Source organism: Zootoca vivipara, chromosome 3, assembly GCF_963506605.1.
Source record: "Zootoca vivipara chromosome 3, rZooViv1.1, whole genome shotgun sequence".
In the NCBI taxonomy this organism is placed as follows: Eukaryota; Metazoa; Chordata; class Lepidosauria; order Squamata; family Lacertidae; genus Zootoca; species Zootoca vivipara.
In genome coordinates, this window is record NC_083278.1 from 10,522,118 (window position 1) to 10,537,674 (window position 15,557).

Here is a 15,557-nt window from a genome sequence, read left to right on the forward strand (position 1 = left end):
AAGGTCTAGTTGTCAACATCAAAACAGCTGCACCATTAGCACAACAGTTTGGTTCGCTATGGATTTATTTTCCTGCAGGTTAAATAGGTGGTGTGTGGCTGACATGCTGCACTACAAGCAGAAACATAATCAGAAGAGGCATTTCTTGTTCTTGTCTACATTGAATTCCTTGTCAGCTCTCTATTGCGTGCTGTGTCATTTCAGGCTGCTATAAGTTTGGGTGTGTGATGCACCCAACAGATGTTTTCAAACTCAAGCACCTTTGTATCTTCCCATCTGGGCTTTTGGATGTGCAGATTTTTCTTCCTCAAGGCTTGAATAACTTATCGCTCACAAAAAAAACGGATTTGTGAGTTGCTCATTTGGATGAAGCTTGGCATTCTTCAACTAGCAAACTCATTAGAGTTAGAGCCCCTTCCAGTCAGAGTATATCATATTGCAGTATGGACCATTTGGAAATTACGATGAGCTCTTTAAGCACTTAATCAAACATATTTCTCCTTTTGGCAATGCTAACACAGGCCCTTCGTAGAACAAACGCTCCACATGTTACCATATTTGCACTAAGTTTTCACTATTGGGATTGGATAACAGCTCCTCTTTGAACAATCACTACCACATGATTAATGAGGGGAGAAAATAGCATCCATTACAAGTGCCTCTTGAGAGAAGAAAGGCGCAGACAGCCTGATCCTCTTAATAGCTGTGTCATATGCTTCCTGCACCAATGGCCTTGGCAAGAGTCTACGATTGCAAAGCTAGCTTTTAGCCTACCAGCCCTAAACTGTTGCTGGAACCTTCGGTGTCTGTTTTATACTTAAATCATTGGGATATAAACTCTGCACCATTTCTTCCTAGTGCTGGGTCATTGCAAAATATCTTCCTTTCTATTCTATGGTGATCAACCAGACACTGTTTTGAGAGTCATTCCTCTTCCACAAGATACTGAAACCAGAAGGGAGTTTTGCAAAGTGCGGTAGGGGTGGGGGGAAGTGATAGAAGAGCATGTTGAAGAATACTTCCTTTTTGTTTTTTGGGGGAAAGGATGTTTATTTTCCATCTACTCCTAATGGGTATCAACAATAAGCAACCATGCTCTTGAAATCATGATAGGCAAAGTACACAAAATCTATATACTGTGTCTCGGTACTGCACAATTGTTTGCCAAAACCTGCATTCCAGTGCAGACCAGGAAGAGATGAAAAGGACAGAAATGAGACTGGTCATAAACTATCAAGAATAATGGCTTGTTGTTTCGAGAAAGGGTTTTGAAAGACACAACAAAGTTTATAAGGGAAAGATAAAGAGTAAAGTTCAAAAGAATGTTAGTGCCTTGGGTGAAAAGAAGGGTGCGACTCTCAGCCTAACTCAACTTCTACCTGGATACTCAGTTGGTTAGAGTGTGATGCTGAAACTTACCAAGGTTGCAGGTTCGATCCCCATATGGGACAACCGCATATTCCTGCATTGTAGTGGGTTGGACTAGAAGTCAAGGGTGCCCGCCCAAATGTTTTTCAAAGAGGGCCAGATTTGATGAAGCGAACATGCGTTGAGGGCCGACCAAAGTTGTGAGCTTTTTTTTAGGATTGCTGAGCTTTTTAAAGGATTTTACCCCCTGGACACATACTGCTACGGGGGCCGGATTAAATAGGCCGGCGGGCCGGATTAGGCCCCCAAAACGGACTTTGGACATGCCTGGACTAGATGATCCTCAGGGTCCCTTCCAACTCTATGATTCTATGATATAGAGAACCACAAATTCTTCTAGAAAATCGGCTTATTTGTGTGTTTTGCAAAGTATTAAAGAGACATATTGGAACAGCGTGTGTGTGTGTGTGTGTGTGTGTGTGTGTGTGTACACACACACACATATATATAGTCTTCTTAATCCTCTTTGTTCTCAAGTGGTTCACAAACTGATCCTAAATTTTATGGAACAATTTGTTACTTGCAACTATTCGCATTTGAAACAAATGATAATTTGAAAGCACATTCTTATAAAATGACTGGTGGGAAACTGAATACTAACAGTAGCTATTCCAAATGATTGGAATTACTGAGTGGCAACAGGTCTTCCCTTACTGCATAATAAAAAGTAATCAAGAGTCTTTTTCAATTAATATAATTTCTCACAACCACCACCCATCAAAGCTAGAAGTAGCAGGATACATTCTGGCATTATTAAAAACAACTTCCTTGAATATTGCTTCTCCTACTTAATACTGCTGCTTCTGTACCAGTCTCTTTGGATTCCTCTGGTTAACCAATGTTCACTGGAATATTTATTACAGACTGGAATATTGCTCTTTATGCCAAAAAGAAGTTAATTGGTTTTCCGTCGGTAGCATTCATCTGAGTACATCAATAACTAACCAACTAAAGAGCACTATTTGTGCTGCTTAAATGGCAGCAGAAATCGCAAAAGCTCTAGCCATAATAAACCAGCAGAGACCTCCTCTCTAGTAGAATATATGAGGTAAGAAAAGGGCCAACTCAATTGCATGCACAGACACCTATGATCTATGGAACCAAACATTTGAGAAGGCATTTTCACCAAAGATTATCATTGTTTTCAAAGAAGTCAAGGACCCAGCTCAGGATCCACAATTTGGGCAATATGAAGTCGATGCCATGTGAGCTCAGAAGAACCAGGAAATAGAACAGTACAAAAGATATGTCCCTTAAATAAATGGACTTTGATTCTTGACTAAGAAGTATATTTTAACCAGATTGAAGATGGCCTTTTAAATTGGGGGAGGGGAGTATTGCTTTTGTTTGTTACTACATTATGTATATTTGTGGCCTTATATCATAAACCCTCAAATGAAGGGCAGTATGGGAATTTAATTTTTTAAAAATACATACATCGGATGTGAGAGATTGGCAGTGCAGAATGGTGCCTGGAGCTGGGGTAGCTAACCCGTTGCCCCCGACCCCCCCAATCTTACTGTACTTCATCAGTCAGCACAATAAATGCTCAGGGAAGATGGGGCTGTAGTTGAGCAACATTTGGAAAGCCAAAAACTAACCATTGCTGGGCCAGAATGTTTAGACAGATTAGGTGGATTTGAGTTCAATCCCCACTCAGTCATAAAGAACACTGAGCGACTTGGCTATGCATGACCCCCACCCCCCACCCCATGTTGTCAAACCATCATTAGAACTGAGTCTACTGGATAATGCCAATGGCCTTATCTAGTTCGACACTGTGTTTTCAACAGCAGTCAATAAGAGGCGGCCAAAGAATGCAGGCAACTGCTTTCCCCATGGCCGTTCATTTCTCTGCAACACGTATTCAGAGACATACCAATAAGTTCTGCCTACAACCACTGGGACATTCAAATAGACAGATGTGCAAATGTTTCTGCAACACTTACTATTTCATTTTATCCTTAAATAAAAATGCAGGCAGCCTCTGTAAAACATAGGAAGAAGGGCAAGGCCAATGACTTAGCCAGCTTTTAATCAAATGGTTACATCCTGCCATTTGGCAACATCCATTTTATGCGGAAAACATAACCAAAACATTTTGTACGACTTCTGAAGCACAGAGTAACAAAGACAGACAACTGCAAAGAAGTGGGCAAATTCTGATACAAATGCTTTTAAAGATTGTTCCGTGTTTGCTGCTGTTTTAAAGGAGGTTTGCCCAGAAAATTACAATTGTTCAGTAAGCATGAGAGATTTCATTTGTAATTCAAAACACCCCGGTTATTTGTTTTTTCCTCAAAATATAAAGGTAAGCAATGCTTTATAAATATGCAACAAAGTTTCAAATAAGATGCAAACACCAGCATCCTAATGTTTTCATTTAATTACCCCTGAAACGCATTCTATTTAATATTCATTACTCAAAAGCCAATTTAAAAGGGAAAGAGGTGATGGTACTTATTCAGAAAGACATGCTTTCATTCACTGCAATAGTTATCTAATATACGGAAGTTAATAAAGCAGATTAATCTACAAGTCCCTTTAAGCCATCACTGAGTTTAGAACAACTGCCTCTTTGACCTTTAACCCTCCTGCTGCGCACCAGTAGCAGGTGCCAGCTGCGCTAAGACGATGGCTGACGTGTCTGAACGCAAAGTCTTTTCTTACTTTGCCTCTGACCAGCAGCTGACCCTGTAGGAGCAATTGTTTCATCTGTTGGCCTAAAGGGTACATAAACCAGAAACGGATAAACAAAAAGCATATATACACCAGCTGCCTAGCCTGAGGGTGCACCTCTACCATCAACACCTCTAGCAATTTTTTTCTGAAAGCCAAATTGCAGCCTTTTTGTCTCCATCCATGGACTATGCGATACATGTTACTTTACGAAGCTAAACTTCCATGCACACCAAAGGAGCATACTGTATTGTTAAGTGCTTAACAAGCTCTGTGATCGGGAAGTCATTCTTGCTCGATTTAACTGTTTTGTTTTACAAACAGATTGCACTCTTAAAGTACAACTGCTCTAAAGAACTATAAAGTAGCAAGCTTCGGATTAAAAGCTGAAAAGTTATGCAAGATGTAAAACGATGGACGAAAGGTTTATGTGGCGCCCCCTCCTCCATTTTATAATTTTACACAGAGAATTGTAAGCACAGCATTCTGTACAGGTGGAATTATACCTGCGTTGTGCTTTTATCAAAGCTGCTGACACCTTCACACCATTATGAGATATTGTTTTGCTTATTGAATTACTCTGCCTTAAGATGAGAAGGCAATTATTTTGTTGATAAAAGTTACACGAGCACAAAGGCAGAGTAATTAATAAATGCATTATATGTCTGACAGAATAAAAAGTTAATATATTTTAAGGCACATCCAGTTCCACCCCCTAAATTCATGAAATTATTTATATTAAACAATCAATCAATGCTGAAATGCCTAAATTTATGTCAATAGTTCAATAAGTGGCTTTGAGATTGAATTCTAGCTCATTCAATAAAGTATCTTTTCCTGTTCCTTAACCACCCACATCTCTGCTGATTTGGTCTACAGCTGTTATATTTCTTTCAATTAAGAATAAGTTATGATGCTTATTGGATTGTATCCTTAAAACATGCTAAAATCCTGAATCCAGATATGAGTGGCTGCCAATTGTTTGGGGCCTGAGGGTACATTTAATTTTGACAGAGTGAGATGGGGGCATCACCCCTTCTGGTTGCTTTTTTCCTCCCTCCCCTGGGTTACACTCCTCTCCCCTGAGAAAGAGAAAAAGCACACACACATTTGTTTAAACAAATCCTCTTCTTGTGTTATAGCCACCCCACGCCTGCTGAGTTCTATCACACTTCATAGTACAGTGGAACCTCGGTTTATGAACACCTCGGTTTACAAATTTTAGGTTTACGAACGCCGCGGACCCATCTGGAATGGATTAATTCACTTTCCATTACTTTCAATGGGAAAGTTTGCTTCAGTTTATGAACAGACTTCCGGAACCAATTACACCCATGCTTCGGGTTAAGTACGCTTCAGGTTGAGTACTCCGCGGACCCGTCTGGAACGGATTAATCCACTTTCCATTACTTTCAATGGGAAAGTTTGCTTCAGTTTATGAACGCTTCAGTTTAAGTACTCCGCGGACCGTCTGGAACAGATTAATCCACTTTCCATTACTTTCAATGGGAAAGTTCGCTTCAGTTTATGAAAGGCCCTTCCGGCATGGCCGGAGAGGGAGGTTGCGGGCAGCCATGACCCTTTCACATGCTGGAGGGATGGCTGCATCCCTCCAGCCATAGGCTATGCCCCGGACGTGTCACCCCTGGTGCGGCCAATCCGGACGCCCGGGGGCATGGCTTGCGGCTTTAAAAGCGAGCGCGTGGCCGGGGCCCGGTCTCTTTGTTCCCGCCCCCAGCCGCTTCGGATCGGCACGCCCTTTACCGGTGGCCCCAGGGTGAGTTCCTGGTGGATCCGCATCACAGGACTCACCCAACGGTGGTTAACCCTTCTCAGACTGCCAGCACAACGGGCTGGAGTCGGATATAGTCGGTTAGATCCAATGCCTAATGCCAATACCTCTCTACAATCCGTAATCAATAAAGTTGTGGCCTTTTTATGCCCATTAACCTTAAATCACTGTGTTTTGTTTCTTATTCATTCGGGGAAGGTCGGGGTTTCGCCACGCAACGCTTCAGTTTATGAACAGACTTCCGGAACCAATTGTGTTCATAAACCGAGGTACCACTGTAAGGCTATAGTCTTGTCCACATGGCATTCTAGTTGCTATAAAAATGACTAAGATGCCATCTGAAAAGGTAGAATTGAAAAGATAATGTGCTATCATAGCTGCCAAGTTTTCCCTTTTCTCGCGAGGAAGTCTATTCAGCATAAGGGAAAATCCCTTAAAAAAAGGGATAACTTGGCAGCTATGTGTGCTATACAGTGCTGAGAAGATTCATCCAAACGTGAACAGGGGTGATCAGACTTTTGCTTTTTTACTTATTGTGAAAAACATTAGTGTGAAACATTAAGGCATTTTATTAATGGTGTATTTTATCCCAATCCCCCTGTGAAGCAGACTAATTTTAATCCTTTTGTAAACTACTAGGCACACTGCTGCTTCTCCCACTGCTTAATACCAAGAAAAGCAATCAGAATTTTAAATATGAAGAAGGTACCACAAAGTATGTCAAAGCATTGAATATCTACTGCAAGTTACACATGGGCAGCCCATAGGAAGCACAGACTATTTCCTCTAGGGGCTGTGGTTAACTTTGGGATGAACAACATAACCGGCACTGAAGAAAGGAAACTTCCATTGATTTATTAACTACAGAAAACGTATTAACATAACTTCTATTTACGTTGGAGCAAGTTGTTAAGTTACAGCTTATGTATGCGATTCAAACATTAGTTACCGGTAATTAAATGCAACACTTAAAATAAAAACAGTTGGGGAAGGGTGTTGGCTTTGTTTAATCTTAGCAAGGACGGAATAGCTGCATTTGTAATTTGTAGTAAAAGAAAAAGCAAGCACAAGGGTATTGAAAGAGGATGCATTTTACTACATTGAACAAGACTGTATTAAAGCTTAAAAGTGATACTGGTTAGGAATATAAAACAACACCCAATCATATAATAAAAAAAGAAATTATGCATAATTGGGCTTCTTACATTCCACATTTCTAGAGCAGCTTCACTTATGTGAGTAAGGGCAACTCCATTTGCATTCTACACAAATTTCTATTTCATTTCTTCAGCAGGCAAGAGCAGGCAACTGAGAGAGCTAAAACCTCTTAAAGATCATTGCTCCAGGTCTAACTATCTGATATACACTCACAGAAGTAGTTTTCATTCTGAGACATAATTAAATAAATGCCTTTCACTGAACTTCTAATACTCTTAATAAGACTATATGTTTTAAATGCCTCTGACTATACCCACAATATTATTATTCCTGCCCCTCAAGGCTTTAGCAGAGGTCCTGTTTATTGTATAACCCAATCAAGCCAAGCAGTGAAGCACTTGGAGAGTCTGCTCTTTGCTATGTGTTCAGATGTTTTATGAAGTTATGAGGCCTTTATCTCACAGGGCCAACATATATTTGAATCTTAACATATGCATGTGGTTTCAGATGGAGATAAGCAGATGGCATGCTTTGCTACGTTATACGTACGCTTACAATAATCTGAATAGTTTTACAATGGTCTTTCATCCTCTAATCTTCCCTCTCTCATATCCCTGCTGCCAGCACAACACATCCTCGTCATCTATTACTTCTTTAATATCCCAGTAGTCAGGAGGATAGCAAAACAGCAGTGCAGTTCTATGGTGGTCAGCTGAAATTGTTCTCATGGTTCTAAAGAATAAGACCACTCTTTCCTCTGGCTCTTTATGCCATGAGAAAAAGACATGTAACCCCACTAACTCTAGGCTGCCATTTGCCTTGTGTCTGTGCACCATGTCATGTGTTCAATTACGCAGAGCAGGGCTTACTTGGCCCCCCAAAAGAATATTTTATTCAAATTGGCACCCCTGGGTGGTATAGTTGATATGGCATAGGAACTGGTCAATGCCAGTTGAATAAAGGAACAGTTTGCTTAGAATCAACTGGAATTCATTCTATGGGACCAGCAAATAGCATCTCTCGTGAAACAGAACCAGAATGTTGGAAGGGACCTTAAAGATTGTCTAATCCAACCCCCACTGATACAGGAAAGCCACTGTCGTGCTATAGCTGGTTAAAATGGATTTCCATTTCTTCAGTAACAAGAGAACTTTCTTTTACCTATCTATTTGACACTTGTGCAGATATGCACCCGTGTTTAGGGATGCTCCTTTCGTTATTTTAAAAGAAACAATATAAACAGTGCTTCCGCCAGAACAGAGGAAAATATTCTGTTACATTGCATCACTTTAAAGAACTGACAAGCCTCTTTAAGCTCACAGTACAATTAGTCATTAGGGCCTAGTTTTCTAGCACTGTTAAGCAATTTGTAATAACCCCCTTCCTTTTAATAGGGTTAGGCATTACTTACAAGACACAGCTGTCTAGAAAACTGAAACCTCTAGTTGTGAAGCAACAGTCTTGTTCATTAGCCGCCATGATAGTCAAATCAGCTCTCAAGCCAGGGTTTAATGGCCTGCCGATGAATAATCAATGGCTCACTTTTCATCTGAGTGTGAAAATGAGAATAATCTAATTCATTGTCCCTCTGGTAAGATTCAAGTCCTTGGGTTCTGTTTCTATTCAGGGCTGATTTATAACCCAATGGAAACCTGATGTAAACATATAATCAATGAGTCCCATCATTGCTGATAACCGCCCCCAACTGGCTCACTCCCTCATCTCAAAAAGCCATCCCTTTAGGCTATTAGCTTCGTCCAGCTAACTCTTCCTACTATTCCTGCCTGCTGCTTTTACCTTGGCCATTCGTTTAGACCAGCAGAGTCAGAAGTAATTTTATACGCAGCAGAGAGCGGGTGGAATTGATTTTTCACTCAGCACTCAGTTCCCATCTGAATAATTATCAATTTTACTGCCTCATAAAGGGGAGAGTCAAAATTTCAAATCAATTCAAAAGAGCTTCTGAGACTAGAGAAACTGTGCACAAGGAGAAAGGTCAAAGTTGGTAGTGACCTCGGGAGATGATGTCAGGTATTAGTACACTGAATGGCTGACATCAGAAGCACTCAATACGGCATGACTCGTGCTAATGCAAATCATATTTATGCTGACTACTGGAGACCAGTCATTAATATTTAAAAGAGCACCTGAAAGCCTGCGTTCAGACGAACTGTAATGTATCCGACAAATTGCGAAGCTAATAAAGACAGATCACTGCTTATTCATATGATATAAATTCCAGGATTGCCAAGCATCATTAACACAAAATACAGTGTTAAGGTCATAAGGAAGGCAAACGTATGAAAATCCCGATTTGAGGTCAGTATGCTATTCTTTCTGATCCTACAGTTGTATTTATAGAGCAGTAGCTACTGTACACAGTGACAGGTGAATACTGAATACACCGCCAAGTTCTAATCAATTTCTGCTTTGGATTGGCTTCTGCAGGAAGTCGTAGTGAGAGGGAATGATGGCAATGAATCACATGCCGATAATAATGCCAGTCAAATACATGCCTAAATAATATGCTGTGTACCAGTTCCTTATTTGCCTTTATTTGGAAACAAAGATCGCCCAATGTAATCGGAACAATAAATAACAGTGATAAATCTCGTAAACTTAAATAGCAACTACCATTTCTGTTACCTAACCATCAGTACAATCTCAAGGTCACTAAAGATCATGCCAACTCTTCCACTGATGTCACCCTGTCCTGAGTACAGCCATAAATCCAAGCAGTTACATGGTACTTAGTTAACAATCTGTTCTTAAAATGCCCACCCGTTTGCCATTTGGGAATAAATCATTCACCAAAGACAAAACTGACTATGGAACTGTCAAAATCCATGGTTCCTTGCAACAATAGTGCATCCCATAATAATAGAAACAGAAGCACAACACCTCTCTGTATCTTCAGATCATGAAATTTTTATTACTCAATTTGCCTTGAAAAGATACACATGACAATAAATTGCTTAGTTTAATATCATATGAGCATCTAGTTATTTTTTATTTAGAACGATTCCATCTGCTTATCTCTGAGGTGACTCAAATAAAAGATTAAATACTAATACAAAATATAATACTAAGATACTAAGTAAAATCTATCTAATATACAAGGAAAAAGAAAAGTAAGAAGAATAAGTGTACTTACTAAAAGCTGGTACAATTAATATATATGTTGAAGACTCAAGTACATTAAAAAGCCTTCACCAGACACCGAAAAGACATTTAAGTAGGTACTAGGCAAAAATGTTTAGTGAGAAAGTTCCATAGTCAAGCTGCCACACTTTTTCCAAAAAAGGGCCCTGCCCCTGATACACCAAACTTCCAAAGGTGGAGGCAACTGGATCAGGACCTCAGTTGATAAAGCAAACAGGCACATCCATATAAGAGAAGACAGTTGCCCTGAGGCTGTTTAGGGCTTCATACACTAAAATGCACATTGAACTGCATCCAAAAACAGTTCAATGTGTTGCAGCAGAAACACTGAACCCGTTGAAGTTTCTGAAAACTCTTAATACAGGCAGCCTAATGTATAGCCACATTGCAGATATCTAATGTGAGATGTCAACAAGGCATGGATATGAGGTTTCAGTTATCAAGGAGAGGCTACAGCTAGCACGCCAACTGAAGGCAGAAAGCTTTCCACACTACAGACTTTGTTTGGGTGCCTGTAAGCAAGGCTAGACCTAAAAACGACGACACCAAGTTCTCTTAAGGGAAACTGCAACTTCATCAAGAATAGGCCAAATATTAACTCACTACCCAACCATACCATCTATGAACACTTCTTCAGTCTTGTTTGTTGAGATTTAGTTTATTAGCTTTTATCGAGACACCTACACCTATTCTTGTCCCAGGCATTCTCCACTATATTTGGATTGGGAGTAGGAGGAAGAACTCTCCAGATGGTTTTACTAAACAGGATGTAAGGCAAAATTGATTACTAGGGAGCCAAAAATGCTCTAGTTAGAGGGACAGCATGCCAACAAGTGATCAACACTATATTTCAGAAGTCAACCAGGACTCCCGTAGGAGTGTTAGCAACATCAAGCTGTAAACTCCCATAGTACCAGACCATTGGCCATGCTGGCTGGGAATGATAGAAGTTGGGATTCTGAAACATCTCGAGGGCATCAGGCTCAGGAAAACTGGTATGCAGGATTCCAAATCTGGCCACACATTCAGAAAGGTACCACAAAGAGGTCAACTTATTTTCAACCCAAGCTTTCCAATACTTTCCAATACTGTAATGAGTTAATATTTTTCACTGTTGTTGTACCCCAGGTTGCAATGCTTTTCACCGAGCTATCCACAATGGCCCGAAGATTTCTTTCCTGAATATTCAACCACTGAAGACTCCCTTAGTGCATTATAGAAGCTTCTGAACTTCTATAATAAAATCAGTTCACATGTGCGCTGCTTGGTCACGTGGTTTTTTTTGGCAAAGTGCCTTTTGCTTTCTGGCACTGATGCACTGACGCTGGAAATCCAGTGTGAAAGGAGGTTGTGGTGGAATAGGTCTCTTGTGTGCAGATGACCCCAGCATCTCCCACAGTGGTCAAAGGTACCCACTTATTTGTAAAGTAGTTGATGCTGGGCCAATGAGGAAGACTATTGTGATTGTTGACAGTGAGGTCATCAGCGCCTGGAGTTAAGAACATGATCTCCCTATGACTACTGTATCACTAGAGGCTTTTTCTAAACTTCCAAAACAAAAACACCATCAATTAAAAAACCCTCTTATCTATTAACTGATAAACTGAAATATTCTTGTAAACTTGCTTTATAAGAAAGAAGAGGAGCTACGACAGCAGCGCGGATGTTATTTGCCCAAAGATGGAAGGCAGACAAAGTACCTACAAGAGAAGAATGGCTGACAAAGATGATGGACTCAGGCATCCCCAAACTTCGGCCCTCCAGATGTTTTGGACTACAATTCCCATCTTTCCCGACCACTGGTTCTGTTAGCTAGGGATCATGGGAGTTGTAGGCCAAAACATCTGGAGGGCCGCAGTTCGGGGATGCCTGGACTATGCCGAAATGGCGAAAATGACCGGGAAGATCAGAGATCAAGAGAATAATAAATTTAATAAAAAATGGGGGGAATTTATAAGTTACTTAAAAGAACACTGTAAACAATTTAAAACCTTGGTAGGATTCTAAAAAAATAATAATAATCTTGCAACGTAGCAAGATTGAGGGTTAAGAAAATATGGAGAACATTATATGATGCAGTTGGAAAAGAATAGCTTTGGAAAGCATGGAGGAGAGGATGGAAGTTCAGAGATTCAGAGAATCCTATGTGTACATGATTATGACTTATTTGGGATGATAAAAAGGCAATATGGAACTGTCTGAACAAACTGGGAGAATCCGAGAACATGGAAGCGAGACGGTGGAAGAAGATTGGAAGAAATTTAAAATTTATTTGGAAAATAATTATAAGATTAAAAATAGATAATAAGGGAAATGGATGTATAAAGAGGCTGATGAAGCATTTAGATACTGTTATAAGGGAATAAGTTTAAATGGAATATAGTTATTAAGATTTCTAGATCTTATACCGGGAATGAGTGTTTAAAAAGGATCAAGAAAAAAGTTTATAGATAAGTATATTAGAATAAGAAATGGGTTAAGAAGTAGAGAGTGCAATTATAGATTTAACTAGAAATGTGGAAGGGGGGGGAGGAGGAAGTCGACAGAGTAAGAAATTTTTGTGTTTGATGATTGTTAAAGAAATATTTTTTCTTTTTCTTTGTACTTTTTGCTTTTTTATGTATTTTTTGTATTCTTTTTAATCAATAAAAATATTTTTTTAAAAGATAAAAAGGCAAAAACGAACAAAAGCTATTTTTTAAAAAGAAAGAGAGTGAGGAGAACACCTTAGCTCACAACTATAACAAAAGTAGAAGAATGCTACAGAGCTTACCTGCTGCAATACCTCTGAGTTCTGCTGCATGAAGTGCAATAATCTTTGCCCATCTTGGGAAGCCTCTCTACATCTCAGAGGTTTCTTGCCTTCTTTTGCTATGTGCTTAAAGAGGTAGGTGACAATGTAGTCTAAACTTGCACAGCAGCTGGAGGAGACAATCGTATCTGCACAAGGCAAATGAAATAAAATGTAATTAATTAGGAGATAGGTCTAATAGTAACACCCTAGATGAAAAAGAGAAATCACAGTATTACAGTGAGATTAGATATCTGGATGAAAATGTTTCACCGCAACGTTGCTCTTCTTCGGTAGGTTTAACATATTCAAAGTAGATTTCAGTGCAACAGGCCCTCTTCTCTCACTCTAAACCGCACAGGGGGACTCCTAAACCCCACTGGTATTCTGCCTAGTTGTAAGCACTCCTGCTGGGTGTTCCAAATTGCAGGATTCCAGCTGTTTCCTTATTGCTATGAAATTATGAAATCTGGAGGGTTTGTATTTGGGGGATAAGAGCAAATGTTTTCATTCTCCTGCTTTAAAATCCTAACTGAAGAGCCAATATCACAATTCGCCTGAAAAGGAATCACAGGTTGGAATCACAGCCCATGTAATACAAGGGTCTTTTATTATTAAATATTCAGGATATTGTAGGGACGTGGGTGGCGCTGTGGTCTAAACCACTAAGCCTCTTGGGCTTGCCGATCGGAAGATCAGCGGTTCAAATCTGCACAACGGTGGTGAGCTCCCATTGCTCTGTCCCACGCCAGTGCAAGTAGATAAAATAGGTACCGCTGTGGCAGGAAGGTAAACAGCACTTCCGTGCGCTATGGTTTCTGTCACAGTGTTCCGTTGCGCCAGAAGCGGTTTAGTCATGCTGGCAACATGACCCAGAAAGCTGTCTGTGGGCAAACACTGGCTCCCTCAGCCTGAAAGCAAGATGAGCGCCACATCCCATAGTCACCTTTGATTGGACTTAACCATCCAGTGGTCCTTTACTTTTACCTTATTCAGGATATTATTAAGAAATTGGAAAAATGACACAAACTTGCCAGCTATCAAAAGTATTAAAAATTGTATTTCGATAGAACATTCAACCTCACTGATACTGGGGTATGGAATGAAAAATGAGGAAGACAGAAGTAAATGGCTGGTTGGATATTTTTATTGCAATCAAGGATAATGACAAGTGCCATTGCACAATTTCTACCAGAGGTCTTGGGCTATGAACTTGATAGTGCAATAGCTGGTAAGAGAAAGCAGAGCAAAGGATGGGACATCCTTATGTGAAGGATTTGAAGTGAAGGAAACTTGTCAGAAGACCAAAACCTAACCATATTTGATGCAACATTAATGTGTCCATCTAACTCATGTATGCTATTATTTTTTCCCTGCTTGAAGGACAGGCGTAGTTTGTCTTCCTCACCTCAGTTCCTTTATTTACACCTCTCTTTTGCAAGGTTCAATGCAATACTTTTGCAAGGTTCAATGCAATACTTAACAGCAGAATACCTTCGTATGCTCGATATAGTCAACCCAAATCCATATATTACTGATGCAGTAACTTTGCCTACTCTTTGGAGAATGTTCGTTGTACAGTAGTACCTCGTTTTGCGACTGGGATCAGTTCTGGAGCCCTGGTCGCTGGCAAAAAAGGACGCTGGTCAAAGCGCCGTATCTGCGCATGTGGAGCGGTTTGCATTTCTGTGCATGCGCAAGTGGTGAACCCAGAAGTAACCCGGTCCGGTACTTCCGGGCTGGCTGCGGATGTTCGACGGAACGGGCCCTCGACGAGGCGGACAGGTACCACTGTATTCGCACTAACTAGAATTATCTGCTCAGCTTGTAATGTGGATAATATTCATGTTGCCATTATATCATCATAACCTTACTCCAACACATGCTGCCTCAGTTCAATGAAAACAGAGTCTGTTTGCTTATATGCATTAGCATATGGCAACAATAGATTGGTTCTTTTCTATCTGTGCCCTGTTTATAAATGTAGGCAATCTTATCTAGTTTCTCCTTACTGGGTTTTCTTTTCCCACACCATAGTTCTTTCTAGCATTACTCTGTATCCATGTGCAGCTTCTTTTTCAGTTCTAACGGCAGTCACGCTTTAAGCTACTGCAGATAACTTGTCTTCCTTTTTGTTCAAAGGAGAAGAAAATGGAACAGAGGCTGGTATAAGAAACAATCACATTCATAGGAGATTGCCAGCATTTGGGGATTCAACCTGCTCCCAAGTGAGGACAATTGACTCTAAGGGCTGCAAATCTAGGTCACCATAGAATTGGTTTTGATTGCCTAGCTTTTGGGTGGGTGCACGAATTAAATTGTTAAAATATTCATTTGGAAGAGAAAGAGAAGGTGTATGATAGACTCAATTAAGTGTATCCCCCTAAACTGTGATGAGTGGAAACCTGCCAATATTGCAGTGAGCATTTGAGAACTTCTCTCTAGAGGCCAGATTGTTGATCTGCGCCAGTTCTGCTTCATAAACGTTGTTTTCAAGTTTACTTGTATTTGAACATCATTGCAATATATTTTTTCCTAAGCTAAGTT

At 40.2% G+C, this 15,557-nt stretch overlaps 1 protein-coding gene across 4 annotated transcripts in view; it reads right to left on the reverse strand.

The window, feature by feature from the left end:
• The window catches only part of RANBP17 (RAN binding protein 17), a 160,567-nt gene that overhangs the window by 13,209 nt on the left and 131,801 nt on the right, over positions 1–15,557 (reverse strand). For 3 of the 4 annotated variants that reach the window (XM_035110145.2, XM_035110144.2, XM_035110143.2), the window contains exon 25: positions 12,993–13,159. In XM_035110145.2, coding sequence (XP_034966036.2) covers positions 12,993–13,159 — 167 coding nt within the window. Of the gene's footprint in view, positions 1–12,992; positions 13,160–15,557 lie in introns of those variants that run through there. The other variant, XM_035110147.2, reaches the window with a different exon arrangement.